Source organism: Artemia franciscana, chromosome 4 (assembly GCF_032884065.1).
Source record: "Artemia franciscana chromosome 4, ASM3288406v1, whole genome shotgun sequence".
Taxonomy (NCBI): domain Eukaryota; kingdom Metazoa; phylum Arthropoda; class Branchiopoda; order Anostraca; family Artemiidae; genus Artemia; species Artemia franciscana.
Window position 1 is genome coordinate 42,847,467 of NC_088866.1, and position 16,497 is coordinate 42,863,963.

At 36.8% G+C, this 16,497-nt stretch overlaps 1 protein-coding gene across 2 annotated transcripts in view; it reads left to right on the forward strand.

Moving 5' to 3' along the window:
- The window catches only part of LOC136026456 (poly [ADP-ribose] polymerase tankyrase-2-like), a 54,131-nt gene that overhangs the window by 29,594 nt on the left and 8,040 nt on the right, over positions 1 to 16,497 (forward strand). For both annotated transcript variants that reach the window (XM_065703052.1, XM_065703051.1), the window contains exons 9-12: positions 27 to 484; positions 6,898 to 7,076; positions 10,978 to 11,159; positions 13,595 to 13,778. In XM_065703052.1, the coding sequence (XP_065559124.1) occupies positions 27 to 484; positions 6,898 to 7,076; positions 10,978 to 11,159; positions 13,595 to 13,778 (1,003 nt within the window). The remainder of the gene's footprint in view (positions 1 to 26; positions 485 to 6,897; positions 7,077 to 10,977; positions 11,160 to 13,594; positions 13,779 to 16,497) is intronic.

The following is a 16,497-nucleotide window of genomic DNA, read 5'->3' on the forward strand; positions in this document are numbered from 1 at the left end:
AACTATCCTAATTCGTCCTTTTGCAGCTTAATCATGGAGCAGATCCATTCATGAGAAACCAGGATGGTCAAACTCCTCTTGATTTGGCTGTTGCCGATGATGTTATCAGTCTTCTTAAAGATGCAATGACACAAACAGGTGTAGCCTCAGTATCGCCGATTCCGTCTCTTCCTCCAGCTTCTACCCACACTTCTGACTGCATAGTATTGCCTTCTGGCCAGGCTGTTAATTTTATCCCTCCGCCATTACCTATCGCAGCGCCTGCCAGTTCAACTCTCACAGTTTCAGCCCACCCAGTATTGCCGGTACCTCCTCCTGCAGCATTAATACTAAAGCCCACTACATCGACAGTACCTAATTTAGTTGCACCTTTACCGCATCCTCGACATGATTTGGACAATGTTAGTGTTTCTACAGACATTTCAGTGATGCAGACAATGAGCTGTAGTGCTGCCATCTTAACTATGAAATCTTTTCTTACAAGGTACCGTTCCCTCTTTTTTCTTTTTTTTTCTTTTCTCGCTAATTTGTTTTCAGTTCCCTAATACATTGCTCTGCTGTTATTACTCTAGAAAATATAATTGGGCATATGGTAATGACACCCATAAGGCACTGATGCATGACTGTAAAATATATGCAGGTATTGCACTCGGACAGATTATTTTGTGTATTTGTAAGATATACATAATGAACCAATTATCTTGAAACAGAAACATATTTGCAAAAAACGAAATAATTGGATGTGTGTGTTTTTCTTCTTATATCGCAGATTGTTGTTGGCCTTGGGGTAAATCTAAAGGTTGTCACCAACTCGAAGGGCTCGGTTGTGGATTCATTTCGAAAAAACTCTGCTCTTGCGCAACCTCTTTTCGTCCATTTTCAATGTCAGTTTACTTGGAAGTTTGAATGTTTATAACATCTGTCAATGTGATCATGCTATCGGATAGAGTGGACAGAAAATTTATATCGTATGAAGTTGAACACGGCTATCGTTTTTAACTTTTTCTCATTTCGATTTGGAAACATAAAACCTCTCTTACATCTTTTTTAGGTTACTTCTTTTCACCTTCATTTGTCTCTTGAGCTAATTTTGAATGCCAACACCGTTAGGTGGTTTTATTTGTTTTTATTATGGCACTTGGTATTAACCAAGTGACATATAGCAGTCGCCAATTCTGTCGGTCTGTCGGTCCCGGTTTTGCTACTTTAGGCACTTCCAGGTAAGCTAGGACGATGAAATTTCGCAAGCGTATCAGGGACCGGACCAGATTAAATTAGAAATAGTCGTTTTCCCGATTTGACCATCTGGGGGGGAGTGGGGGCCCGGTTAATTCGCAAAAAGTAGAAAAAATGAAGCATTTTTAACTTATCAGCGGGTGATTGGATCTTAATGAAATTTGATGTTTGGAATGATATTGTGTCTCACAGCTCTTATTTTAAATTCCGACCTGATCTGACGACATTGGGGGGAGTTGGAGGGGGGAAACCTAAAGTCCCGGTTTTGCTACTTTAGGCACTTCCAGGTAAGCTAGGACGATGAAATTTGGCAAGCGTATCAGGGACCGGACCAGATTAAATTAGAAATAGTTGTTTTCCCGATTTGACCATCTGGGGGGGGGGAGTAGGGACCGGTTAATTCGGAAAAAATGAAGTATTTTTAACTTATGAGCGGGTGATTGGATCTTAATGAAATTTGATGTTTGGAATGATATTGTGTCTCAGAGCTCTTATTTTAAATCCCGACTGGGTCTGATGACATTGGGGGGAGTTGGAGGGGGAAAACTAAAATCTTGGAAAACACTTAGAGTAGAGGGATCGGGATGAAACTTGATGGGAAAAATAAGCGCAAGTCCTAGATACATGATTGACATAATCGGAACTGATTTGCTGTCTTTGGGGTAGTTGGGGGGGGGGGGAGTAATTCTTAAAAATTAGAAAAATGAGGTATTTTCAACTTACGAACGGGTGATCGGATCTCAATGAAATTTGATGTTTAGAAGGATATCGTGTCTTAGAGCTCTTATTTAAATCCCGACCGGATTTTGTGATGGGGACGGGGAGTTGGGAGGGGGAAACCTAAAACTTGGAAAACACTTAGAGTGGAGGGATCGGGATGAAACATGGTGGGAAAAATAAACACAAGTCCTAGAGAGATGATTGACATAAACGGAACGGATCCGCTCTCTTTTGGGTAGTTGGGGGGGGGGGGTATTTCTGAAAAAAATAAAAAAAATGAGGTATTTTTAACTTACGAACGGGCGATCGGATCTCAATGAAATTTGATATTTAGAAGGATATCGTGGCTCAGAGCTCTTATTTTAAACCCGACCGGATCTGGTGACATTGGGGGGGGGGGGAGTTGGGAGGGAGAAACCTAAAAATTGGAAAACACTTGGAGTGGAGGGATCGGGATGAAACTTGGTGGGGAAAAAAACACGAGTCCTAGATACATGATTGACATAACCAGAACGGATCCGCTCTCTTTGGGGTAGTTTGGGGGGGGGGGGGTTAATTCTGAAAAATTAGAAAAAATGAGGTATTTTTAACTTACGAACGGGTGATTGGATCTCCATGAAACTTGATTTTTAGAAGGATATCGTGTCTCAAAGCTCTTATTTTAAATCCTGACCGGATCTGGTGACATTGGGGGAAGTTTGGGGTGGGGAGACCTAAAATGATGGGAAACGCTTAGATTGGAGGGATTGGGATGAAACTTGGTTGGAAAAATAAGCAGAAGTCTTACATACGTGATTTACATAATTGGAACGGATCCGCTCAATTGCGGGGGGGGGGGATTCTGAAAAATAAGAAAAATGACGTATTTTTAACTTACGAAGGAGTGATCGGATCTTCATGAAACTTCATATTTAGAAGGACCTCGTAACTCCGATATCTTATTTTAAATCTCAACCGGATCAAGCGTAATTGGGGGGGGGGCAGTTGGGGGGACCGGAAATCTTAGAAAATACTTAAAGCGGTGAGATCAGAATGAAACTGGATGGGAAGAATAGAAACCTGTCTAAGATATTTGATTGACATAACTGGACCGGATCTGCTCTCTTTGGTGGAATTGGGGGGGGGGGTAATTTTGAAAATTGAGGTATTTGTAACTTACGAAAGGGTGACCAGATCTTAATGAAATTTGATATTTAGAAGGATCTTGTACTTTAAAGTTCTAATCTTAAATTCCGACCAGATGCTGTGACATTCGGGGGAGTTGGAGGGGGGAACCGGAATTCTTGGAAAACATGAAAATTGGAGTATTTATATCTTACGAATAGATGATCGGATCGTAATGAAATTTGATTTTAGAAGGAATTCATGTCTCAGAGCTCTTATTTCAAATCCCGACCAGATCTTTTGACATTGTGGGGATTTGGAGGGGGAAATCTTGGAAAAAACACTTGGAGTGTAGGAATCGGGATGAAGCTTGGTGGATAGAATAAACAAATGTCCTTGATACGTGATTGACAGAATCGTATTGGATTCACTCTCTTTGGGGGAGTTGGAGGGAGGGGTTCAGTGATTTGGCGAGTTCAGTGCTTCTGGACGTGCTAGGGCGATGAAAATTGGTAGGCGTGTCAGGGAGCTGCACAATTTGACTTGATAAAGTCGTTTTCCCAGATTCGACCATCTGGGGGGCAAAAGGGAGAGGAAAAATTAGAAAAAATTAGGTATTTATAACTTACGAGTGGGTGATCGGATCTTATGAATTTTGATATTTAGAAGGACTTTGTGACTCAGAGCTCTTATTTTAAATCTTGACCGGCATTAAGCCTCTTATTTTCCTTTTTAAATCAATCTATTGATTCATAGAATTTTGTTAGAGCTCATACCATATGATCTCTTGGCTCTTAGCTCTTCTCGCCTCGTCACAAGTGCCATATGAGCTCTTAGCTCTTGTTTTATCATCTTTTTATTTTCCTTTTTGAATCTTTCCTTCATTCACTGTTATTTGTTTTCTTTGCAAACTCCTCTCCAGCAACATAGAGAGGATGAAGAATCGATGCGAAAGGAGAAAAAAACGAACATATACATTAACAAAAACAACGACGAAATTTATTTTAGTTTATAAATTAGAAAGGAAACTGAACCACCAGTGACCTGGGGTTTTCTTTATATGTTAAATAAAGTGATACTGCGCTTGTTACATATGTGATGCTTCGTGTATTGGTGATTCCTTTGCTTCGTGTTCGAACTAGTGTGAGTGGGGCAAATATCTAGCAAAACAAAAAAAAATTAACGAATTTTTGCTTTGTCAATTTTAGTAAATATCTTCCAAAAATGCCTAGAATAGTGGATATGAGATGGCGCAACAGCGTTGTAAAGTCTGTGGAGATGAAAACGGTTGAAGAAGAGTTTCTCTGAAACAGTTGAAGTACGGAAGGTAGATATCTGGTGAGAAATGTTTGCGATGAAAAGACTGAAAGTGTGGTGGGTAGAGGAGCCGAAAAGAAGGCCGAAGCATTATATGCAGTCAGCTTTTGGAAAAACGGAGGCACAAAGGGACCTATAGCCTGTAATGAAAATTATCAAAAGAAAATATAACCTTTGACTTTTCTTAATTGAATTTAAAGCTTGGATTACAGTATTTATCAGGAATGATGGAAAATTATCGGAGATACAGGCAATATTCCAACCCAAGTCGGGAATATTACCAGCGTATGAAAGTTCAGACATCTTGATGACGTTAGAAATGCAATATGTGTGGCATTTCGGGTGTGTATCGAAAATATAATTATTAAACAGAGTGGAAGAAGTGATAGCCCCCTTCCTGGCTGGTTTGCAAACAAAGGTGTCTTTTATTTGCAACTGAAGGAATATTTCTGGATTGAGACACCAAGACTCAAATACATTGTTTTTATTGGTCTAAGGATTGGATGAATGATACTATGTTTTGCACCTTAGAGCAATATAGCTTCGAAAATAACGGAATCGAAAGTATGCTTTGGGTTGTGTCCAGCCAGGCCCGATTCAGAACAAGAAGCATCGGTATCAATCAATGCATTTGCAAATGCTGATAAAGCTTTAATGAACCCGATACTGCGTTGAAACACAAGTTGAGGGGGGCTATGTAACCTTTTCAACCCAAATCATCAACAAATTGTGACTCTAAAAATCTATAAAGGGCTGTGAAAACCAGAATAGCGTGGACGTAAGTACATTATAATACTGATTTACCTCGTTTGGGATGGAACTAAGATCTCCAATATTCTAACGTCAAAGGTTCGGCTTCCTAAAGTCAGATGCTCTGTCAAAGCACCGACGCTGTTTTTAGATGCAGAGTATTGACCGTCAGTCCTGGAATACTTTTTAGGCTATAGGTAATCAATGACCTTTCTAGAGGAGGTTCCGGGGAAATGTACTTTTAAAGGAAATCTTATAAAGTGAATAATAAAAATTCTGAGTTATTTGTTGAAAAAAAAATCTCCCTTTGTAAAATGACTCACTCCCGATTCACTGCCACCAGTCATGCATTCATCATCCACATTCCTTTCAAAGGGTTAGCCAAATCTTTGCAGAATTAAAGACTTGGGGAAAGGTGGAAATCGCAAGCCAACCATAGACAGGAACTTTGGGGATTTCTTTCTTAGGAAATACCAGTTTTCTAGTAGATAAAATTGTATGAGAAATCGCTATTGAAAGAGAGATTTCTGATTTGAAAGTGAACCCATTCGAGGTGAATAAATAATAAAAAAGACGCGATGGCAATTTTTCGCAAGGACTGAAAAAGATATGACTGAAAAGAGCCTACAATTAATCTTGGACCAATCGCATAGGAACTTATGGTGATAGGGAGCAGCCAGAGATTACCCAAAGCTGACACCACTTAGAAGAATCAAGGTTATAATTGGAAAGTGATCAGATGCTAATAGTCGAAACGTCCTTGACTGGAGTTGCTTGTTTTCGAGGAGGTAGAATTACATTATCTGGATCTGAAGCTATGCTGGAATTATTTGCCCGAAATTGTTATTCTTTTTAACTACTTTGGGATTTTCTGTAAGATTGTGTTCGAGGTAAGTTTCAAAAACAACAGAAAGAAAATGCGCTCTAAGTGACAGACTGGGTGACTGCAGGAAGGCAATTGAAGTCATCCTTTAGCAAATAAGGAATTTCAAGACTTGCTGCTTTTTCAGTGCAATTGTTTAGCCTTTCTGAAGCCAGAGTAGATTTACACTCTGAATGTTTATCTTGGTAATTGGTGAGAAAATATGCAATAAAAATAATATAATCCTAGACTCAAACGGTAATTAAACAATCACAACTATAAACAAGCTAAAGGAAAATGCAACCAAAGCCACGATATCACCAGAGGGTTTATCACCTTAATTATTTCTTCGTTTAGCTGGCACAAAAAGCACATGATTTTGTCGCTAACTGGGCATAAGCTTAGATTATGGCTTGATAACAAGCGTTTTTGGGTATGATCGTATGTTTTAAAGAGCGGAGTGATGCACGTTTAGAATCATTTTTTTTTTTCGTAAGACCACCGTTAGCATTTCAAGCTAGACAGTTAACTTGTGTACTATGGGTTGATTGAGCCATAATGGGTATCAGTTTTTGTGCTGTTTGTGGAACCTTTTATTTTATAGCTATTACGACCTGAAAGTATCCATGTCTTCTCAGAAAAAAAATATGGTCAAGGCTTTTTCAAGTGTTTCTTTTATTATTACAATATTTCCCTCCCCCTACTCAGAACTTACAGACTGTGGGGGTAAACTGTCCCCATTACTCTGATTTTCCTGAGATGGCGCTAATTAAATATCTTACCTTTTTAATCTCAATTTTCCCTCTTAGAATATCGAAGTTACTTTGTAGGATAAATTCCTGTGTATGATCCTGCTTTTATCAGCCTCTTTTGTTTTATCTTTTTTAATCATAGATTTGGTCTTTCAGTCTTGGGTTAGATCAGCTTCAAGAGGTGTTTGAGCGAGAACAAATAACTTTGGATATACTCTCAGAAATGGGTCACGAAGAACTCAAACAAATAGGCGTCTATGCATATGGCCATAGACATAGACTTTTGAAGGGTATAGAAAAACTATTCAATACCTTGGGTGGACCTGGCTCACCTCGTGAGTAGATTATTCTTTATTAACTGAATATATGGAAAATATAAGTATATGTAAAACTGAGAAAAGTGGGGGGTAGACTCTTACCTCCTATTAATTGTAACGGTCCTAACTACCGCTCCTCATTTGGCTCGACAACCTAATTTAGAGGAATCAATCATTGACGGTGTATCTAGTTGATGTGAAGGTCCCCCCTACATGATTGAGTAGACTTCAGACAGTTTTATTAAGAATATAAAAAAAATCCACTCAAAGTAAAAATCAAAAGGGATGCTAAAACTAGCTACTGATGTCGCAATTATCCAATGATTATTCACTGTTTTTGCTGCAAGTTGACTTGAAAGTTTTAGATTTGCGGAAATAGTTCTGCATTTGCCTCTTAATTTCTAATTTTTTCACCATTACTTTTAATTTGATTTAGGAAACGTACTCCCTCCCCCCAAAAAAGAGGAGAGAAAACCAGAGTAAAAAAGTCATAATAAAATATTTAACAAGCAAGAATAAAGTCATAATATAAGTCATCCTTAAAACCAACAGAAATTGCAATCACTTAATAAATGACACATAGAACGAACAGAAATAAAAATGAATAATTTAACCAAACTCAAAACAATCGCAAATGACAATTTATGAATATATGCAACCTTAAACCAGTAATTTCATTAATTAAGAATGGGGCTACCATCCCCTAAAACCCCTAAAGGCTTTTCTTTCATGTGCCTTTTACTAAAAGTGATAAACATCTTCAACTTTCCTTTTTTTTTTATCTCAACGCTGAAAATTTCGACAATTTGAAAGTGAGTAAAGGTTTATTTTGCAGACAGGAGCAAAGGACAATTGTTGAAGTACAAGAAAAATTATAATAATTAGGCCTCTAATGCTGATTGTTGAGTTTCTGATAATGGTTTTTTAGGAATAAATTACTGAAGATTATGAATATGTTATTGTTTGTTTTGGATCATTTAATTGAAAGTACATAAGGGTTTTAGGAAAAGTCTAATTAAAGCCCCTTATAAAGGAGAATGAGTGTGGTAGTTTTAGAGGCACTAGCTTTACTTTTGTAAGAAGCAAACTATTTCCTGAATAATAATACTTATACAGATAAAGGTGCTGCCGATAAACTTGTGAGAGAAGAACGGTATAGTCTTAGAAAAGAGAGAGGGTTGGTCGATTGAATTTTCATTCATAGATTAATAATTCAGAAGTGTCTGAGTCATCAAAACCCTTTAGTTCTTAGTTTTAGATTAGTTTTAGGTCTGTGTACTGTCTACCAGATAAATACACTAAATTGGTTAACGTTATGTGCGAGAATGATATTACTGTAATGAAGTTAGAAAGTAAGATTAATGCTTGGTTCGATGTTAAATTGTAAGTTGAGTAGGATTGTGTCGTATCGCCATTTATATTGATTGTTTTGATGATCTTTGTCCTATGGAAATTCGTCCTGTGGAAAGGTAAAACTCTCCTAGTCTTAGATTGTACAAATGGTTTGGATGTCCTAGATAAAAATTGGCAAAACTAATGATTTTTGACGATAATCAGAGTTTAAGTAAAGATGGTAGTTGTAGTTAAGATGTAAAAAGTAGAATAACCTAGGCTCAGGATGTTTTTCTCAGTTGGAAAAGGTTTGGAGGAATCCGAACATAATTTTGTGAGTCAAGATTAGAATATTGAAGCTGCGACGATGACAGTGGTCATGTATGGCTCTGAAATGCGGATGCTTCAAACGGCAGAGGAAGACCTCTCAAATACTTTCTGAAGAAGTCCAAGGATAGTTTTAGGTTCTCCTTTGGCTGACCGTACATCAACCAACTAGCTGTACGAAAAAAGTGTTGTATGATCCCCCTGTCTAGGGCTATAAAGAAAGAAAGGTTTATATGGCTAGGCCATGTTTCATGGATAAAGGATGACAGATTGTCATGAAGATTGTGGAAATTAATTATTTATTTACGAAGATTTAGCTTATTGGTCATCTTTCCGGGGGCCGAACGAAATGCAGGTCGTCCCCCAATTGGGGGGGGGGAGAGTTCAAAAGAAAGAATTTAAAAAAATGGAGCTTCGAGGGAGGGGATAAATAGTGGGGCTTTAAATAGATTAGGATGAAAATCTTAGGTCGCTTGGCGATACATAGGTGATAATAGTAGCTTTAATAGTACCCTCGAAAAAAAATTACTAGATTTACGTCGCTTGTGCAACGTACAGTGTTGCAGCAATCTGTGATCCGCTTTGCGAACCGAAGTCTGACGGAAGAAACACTTTGGGTTTTTTTTTTCGTTTTTTTTTTACCTCCTCCATCGATTATACACTAGTTGTTAACTCTTCACTTTAGCCTTGAAGGTGGATTGGGCTCGGAAGTGACAAATGCTTCTTAGAACCCTCTCCTTCTGTTGCCTTGGTCTGAATACTAGCCTCTACGTCGTCAACCAATAAAGTTGTCTTTTGAAGAGCGATGTTAGGGGTTCTTAAAATTTTCAAAATCACATGCTTCATGAAATAATTTTTTATACAGGAAAAATGGGCTCATACAATTGTCTTCTCTTCAAAGATTATTGATCAGTATTTCAAGAAAAGAAAGGTAATTTGACGCCATAGGGAGATGTCTAAGATATGTACCATAGAGTGAGGGTTGAAATGCCCGAGTTGCTGACCATGATCAGTGGAGGGAGATGTCGTCTAGCTACATTTGAGAGGGCCAAAGGCCGAAGCTGCCAAGTCTAGCTTCTTGAACAAAAACTACCGAGAGGAGGGGGATAATGGAAAGCCGGTTGAAGCTGATTTTTTTTCTAGTAAAAATGTGTATATATTATATCTATACAATGAAAATTAACCGCCTCTCAAGTAATGTTTCCTTCGAACGTGTTGCTAGAAAATAAAAAATGAGAATGCAAATAAAAAGTAGAAATTTGAAGTCAGGATGACTTCAAATTCGTGTGGGAGCAAAAGGCATTAGTGGTTAACCGTATTGGGTAAAATGAACGAAGAGAGGTGGTACCATGCTGCATTCTTGAGGACTGAAGGTCAGGGTGAATGAAGGGCTTAAAAAAATACCAGCCAAGCTGGCCGACTCTACTGTTGAGGGGTTTATTTTTTTTATATCATTTACTCTGTGCTCCAAAACGATTGGACCAATTGAGCTGACATGTTTCCCGAATTATTTTAAGACTAAGAGGAAAGAATATAGGTTTTAAAAAACACATACTTATTCGCTGAGAATCGTAAGAATGAAAATGTGAGGTCACAATAGGAGAAGGTTGTATCAAGGGCAGAACTCTTGACTAAAGCGAGCGAAGTGAGTGGAGGGTATGACACGGGGGTATATTTTCAAGGTTTAAAAGCCCTGTATCTGTTTTCAGTGGCAACATAAGTGGAAATTATCTCTCGTAACAGGGGGGGGGGGAGGGCTAAGGCTAAAGACCAGAACTCACCGAAGGTTGTTGGCCTAAAGTGTCAAGCTTAGCGGACCTTTTTGGCTATTGACGAATATAAAATTATATTTTTCAAAATAATATCTGAACTACGGGAATAACTGTAACATGTAAAAATAAGGTAAGATGTTATTGAAAACCAAAACTCTATTTGAAATGACGCTGTGGAATGGACGAAGTTGCAAACACCACCGTACCGAATCAAGAGCAGCTTTGCGAAGAAAAGAGTTAACGGTAATGTTTTGTCAGGCCATATGGCTGTTGACACCGACTGGGAAATTTTATTTTAGTGCGTCAGTGTTAACATCATTGAGAGTTTGACTTTTTTCTCCTTAACTTCTGTTCTAAAAGAATAAATAAATACTATGTTAGCTTGAAAATTTTATACCAAATTGAAGGTCGTTTCTGCGTTGTCATGCATCCCTATTACTGATTTGTGTACCTTTTACACTTGTTACCTTTTACTTGATCAATTCCAGTATGGCCTAATTTTTCAAACAACCCAGCACCCTCGTCTCTTGGCAGCAATCCTTTACTGGTTGACCTGGATGCCGAAGACCAAGAATATCTAGCAGTAGAGGAAGAAATGCAGAAAACAATTATGGAACATAAAGATAATGGATACGCTGGTGGTGTCTTCAATAGATATCACATATTGAAGGTAAAAACATGGTGGAATTTCTGGTATTTAGCAAAACTTTTTCTTATTCCTGTATTTTTTCGATTAACCTTAAATAACTGGGGGAAAAACGTGACAATTTGCTGTGGACAAAAATTACTGCCTTACTGGTCTATCGATCGGTACCTTTAAGAGATTGAAACTCGAAAGAAAATCGCAGAAGTTCTTCTGATGCTTGCTAAATTTCTACTAGTTTTCTAGGAAAAAGGTAGAATCACTTTTTCTTGCCTTCTAAATTGTATAAAAAAATACACCGAAACTATCATAATTCTGAAGTAACCTTTTGGGGATCAATCAATGTCAGGCTCATTTAAACCATTAACATCTTCTCGTTGAGTCTTGACATCAAAAATTCAATATATCTTCATAAGTTAACGGGACACTCGCGTGATGACAAAACGGCTAACTTATCGATTATGTGTTTATAAATCAAAAGTGGCTGGATCTGTGAGTGTTGCTATTGATTTTAAAATGTTGCTGCTGTTATTGGCTTAAAAAGTAAGTCAAGGACATATAAGCCGTCCTAGCCGAGTGGTTTGCACACTAGACTTGAAACCCTTCGTCCGTGAGGAAAGTGGGTTCGAGTCCTTGTGTCAGTGGCTATTTGGTTTGGAACAGGGGTCAATGGCTTGACACTATAACTAATCTGTAAGCTAAGCCAGAGTTAACCCAGCTCTTCAAGGGTACCGGGAAAATCTAGAGAGGATAAACAATAAGAGTGTGCGAAAGCACTGGTCCAATGTCGCATTCTTTACCTTCTTTTTTTTTACTTAGGACATATAACTCAAAGCTGAAAGCTTTGAACATATAACTCGGAGTTGAAATCCAGGAAGGGTAAATAATTAACAGACGGCTTTAAACGTTGATAGAAATATAAGGAGAATTTAGAGAAACGTTCCCAATGAAGTTGGATATTGGATTGAGAGGACGGGGTTTGATTATCTTAATAGATAGATGGAATGGTTTCACAGGAACTAATTTGCAAATCAGCTAAGGATGTTTAGAAAGGAAAGTTGAAAAACAATCTAGGAGTATTAGTGAAAAGGTTTTAAGTCTGGTGAAAAAGAGGTTCGTAAGCAGTTGCTGAGGGGTAGATGTTGTGAGAATAAGAGAGAAGTAGAAAATATGCTCAAGTAGGAATTTGGGAGATGTTATGCCCGAAGGCATAACAGCAAAATATTTTACTATCATGTCAAGAAACGGACGGGACGTAGTATATCCGAGCTAGTCCCAATCTCCATTTTTGAAAATGAGGGTGTTAGGGAGAAACGGATTGAGTTTTTTTTTTGTATTTTGTCAGACTGTGGTAAACTTATAGGAAGTAATATAAAAGACAATGAAAGATTGTTTAATTATCTTAAGGGGAAGAAAGATGCATTTAGTACGGAGGAGTTGCAAACGACATAAAAAGATTGAATTGAGTATAATCAAGTTATATTTAAAATAATTCTATTATTTAACATATAATCGAGTTTATGAAACATGGCGGTTGCAAAGTTAGAGATTAGCTATTTAAAGTTAAAAATACGATTTTTTTAAAAGGGAGGTCTTTAAGGATTTTAGAAAAACTTTAGTTGAAACCTTAAATAAGAAAGGTCATGTGGGTGCATGTAGTAATTATAAAGGTATTCGCTTCCTCTCGGAAGGAAATAAATTACTAAGCATGATGATACGACGTAGATCAAGTCTCAGGAGATGAACAGCGTGGCTTTGGGAAAGGAAAAGGATGCTATAACCAGCTCTAGATTAGTAAATTAGAATGTTCTTGTTTCTCAAACTTCTTAAGTATTAAACTACAATTTGAGGTTTCAAATCCATAAAATAGTTTAGAGTTTTGTTTAATATCCAACTCCAAAGTGCTGGAGTTGAAGACCTGGCAAATTAACAGAATAATATACTAAATTTCCATCAGAGGCTAATTCAAGACTACTCTAATTTTGCTTTCTATTTATTCTGCCATAGGAAAATGATAATGAAATTCGTATATATTAATTCAAATTTATCTAATATGAATTCAGTTATTCATGTTCAAAATAATTTTAATTCAAATTATTCAATTAATTATTAAAATAATTATTTTATTTATTATTCAAATAATTATTAAAATAATTATTTTATTTATTATTCAAATAATTATCAATTCAAAATAATTTAATTAATTCAAATTTGTATATATTAATTCAAATCATTCAAAAGTCAAATCCATGATCCACACAAAATGTAAAAAGTTTTTGAGACTACACTGACTAAGCATGACAGGATGAGAAAAATAATTTTAAACCGCTCCTTTTGTGCTATCTCGACACAAAATGTACTAAGAATACTTTTTTCATTCTCTGGAATACTTTGTTTTACCTACTTTGGACGTGTTCACGCCATCAAGGATCTAATTTAACTGGCTACTGTTTTTAATTTAGATACAAAAAGTGAAAAATCGTCGTGTTTGGGAACGGTATATGCATCGGAGGAAAGAGATTGGTGATGAAAATACAGGACAAGTTAACGAAAAGCTTCTTTTTCATGGTTCGCCTTTTATTAATGCTATAGTTCAAAAAGGTTTCGATGAACGGCATGCTTACATTGGTGGTATGTTTGGTGCAGGTGAGTTTTTTCGTATTTGATTCCTGGGAATGCAGGGAAACATTGACTGACGCTCATGGAAAAAAAAACGTTCCTATAAAATAGTATTCTTAAGGAAAAGCTAGCATACTTTTCCATCAGAAAATGGGTCCGTATACCTCTTTATTTAGTGAAATAGCTGGATCTGAGTTCTGTTGAATAACGCTGTCTGGGGGGGGGTATATTTCCATCGCATTTTGGGAAGTACGGAGGAATTTTCGGAAAAGACGAGAATACATTGAGGAATATCCCTAGTATTTTTTCTTTTTTTTGTAACAATAGCCAAGAATTGTTGAATTTTTGTTTGTATATGATAGTGGTTAACGCCTAGCAAGGTATTTCCTGTGTCACCGATGTTACAAACTGTGATATTTTGAGAGTTGGGAGGGAAAAATGTGTTGTCAAGAGACACTTCTTCATATGTTCATTAAAAAAAAACAACTTACTATCAAAATCAAAGTTATTTAAGAAATAGATTTAAAACTATTTTAAAACTATAAAACTTGAAAAATGAAAATAGAAAACGAAGAAAATTTCAGCAATAAAATCGTGCAGGTACTAAAATAAGAACTTAAAATACTAGGTTTTTTAAAGGGTTTCGTGTGATTTGTTTTGATGAAATAAGAAAAAAGGGAAAAGTGAGGTTCAGGCATTCCAAAAACGCTGTGAACGATATCAAAACATATTTGCGTTCATATTACGACAATTGAGAATAACACAGTAAAAATCAAACAATGGGAAACGATCTTGGTCTGGAATTAGCTGCAATCGTTTTGAAATTGCGCCATATGGTTAGACTAAATAAAAGCTCCAGTAATTTAAGACGGAGTAGACCAATCATGAGGACATCAAACCTAGAATTATCTTGTTTAAAAACCCGAGGTTTTAGTGCCATCTCCTTTTTCGACTGCGATTCAAACAGAAGGGAGCTAATGAGACAAACATTTCTGCTTTGTGCTATCGGTTTACATACTTGTGAGCATCAAAATTTTAGTATTAGAAACTTATGAGCTTTGTAGACTCATTTAACAAGATTAGCTTTATTGCTAATTGTTACTGATTGCTTACGTTACTATCTATCTACAAATAAAGAGAATGATTATCTAATATTTCCATACAAGTACCTGTACAAAACGAAAATTACTGTGGCTTGTGAATTTGAGCTCAAAACCATCCCATTTTCTGTTTGAATTAAGTGTCTTAAGAAAAGGACAAGCTATGCTAGAGTGCTCGGATGATTGAGGAGCAAAATAGCTTCCGTGTTTTAAATAAGCTAAATTTTAATTATTTTTTTTTTTGAATCTATTTCTTCGATTTAGTATAGGTATAAGCACATGCTTCCTGTGCTTAGGCTATGCTTTGCCGGCATCATTCTGTGCTCTGTATTAGTACAGACACTGCTTTCGGGGTTGGAATATCTCAATATATTAAGCAAAGCAGTAAAAAAAAAGAAGAAGAAAAAGAGAATAGCATGCTTTAAAAGAGAAGTAAGGATTTTATTTTTATCTGTTTTGTATCTTTCAATTATTATCACTTAAAGAAAAGGGTTCTAAAAGGCATAAAAGATGTAAAACTGATGATAGAACAATTTTCCGTCTCTTAGATGCCGCACAGGCACATACGCAGGAATTTATTTCGGGGGGGGGGGCAAAACCTTCGAAACAGCAGATATAAAGTACACTTTTTATATAGTAACTAAATAAATGCAAAAAGAACGTATATCGGAAAATACAGATTAACTTTAATCAGTAGTATTGTAGCGGATGGGGAAAGGAGACTGAGGCCTCAAAAGTGCGTTTTAGACTCAGGTTATATTCATAGCGATTTAGAACCAGTGATTAATCTATTATATCCCACTCAAAGGAAAATTTTAGGGTTAATAGTGCAATATGAGTGCTGTGGGGGTAGTTCTTCTATTGCAAAAACGTCGATTTTAATGAAAAATGATAGTTTCCAAAATTGATCCATTAAAAGTAGTACTTTATCCTGAAAACGCCATAATATCAAAGATAATTCTATTTTGCTGTGGAAAGCAAACTCTTTTTACAAAACAAAATAACAGTACAATCGCTAATTACTTCAAAGAGGGTAAAAAGCTAGACAGGAAATGGGTTAATAATTGGGCAGTGACTTGATCAGATAATTGCATGCTGTAAAATCTCCAAAAAAAGCTTCATACATGTATCTAGATTCTTAAAAAATGCCCTACTTTTGCCAGAAATCCCAAGAAACCATGGGGAAATTAAACATTTCGAAAAATTTTTGGGGGACCCGTGCCCGAAGGCCCCCTCCCCCCTGCGTACGTCCCAGATACCGCAGTTCCCGATCCCCCCCCCCCACTCCGACCCTATAAGGCAGAGGATCAAAATTTCAAGACTTTTTTTTTAATCAGAATAGTCCAAAAGTATGCAGAACTATGCTTATGGAGGCGACATGATAATATTAATCCCAGGGATAAAAGGGCCAAATAACGGAAATAGCATATATGAAACAGAGGCTTCCTTGGTCAGTTCTAAAAACTGTTCAGTTAAAAAAAAACTGTAGGGGGGTGTCATCCTCAAATGTATAATTTACGGGCCTTTCAATTATGTTGAACAAAATGGCTCTCTCAAAATTTTGATTGGATGTGTTTGGGGAAACGGTGGGCGTGGGAGGGGGGTTATTTGCCATCTAATCACTTTCGACTATTAAAAAGGGCACT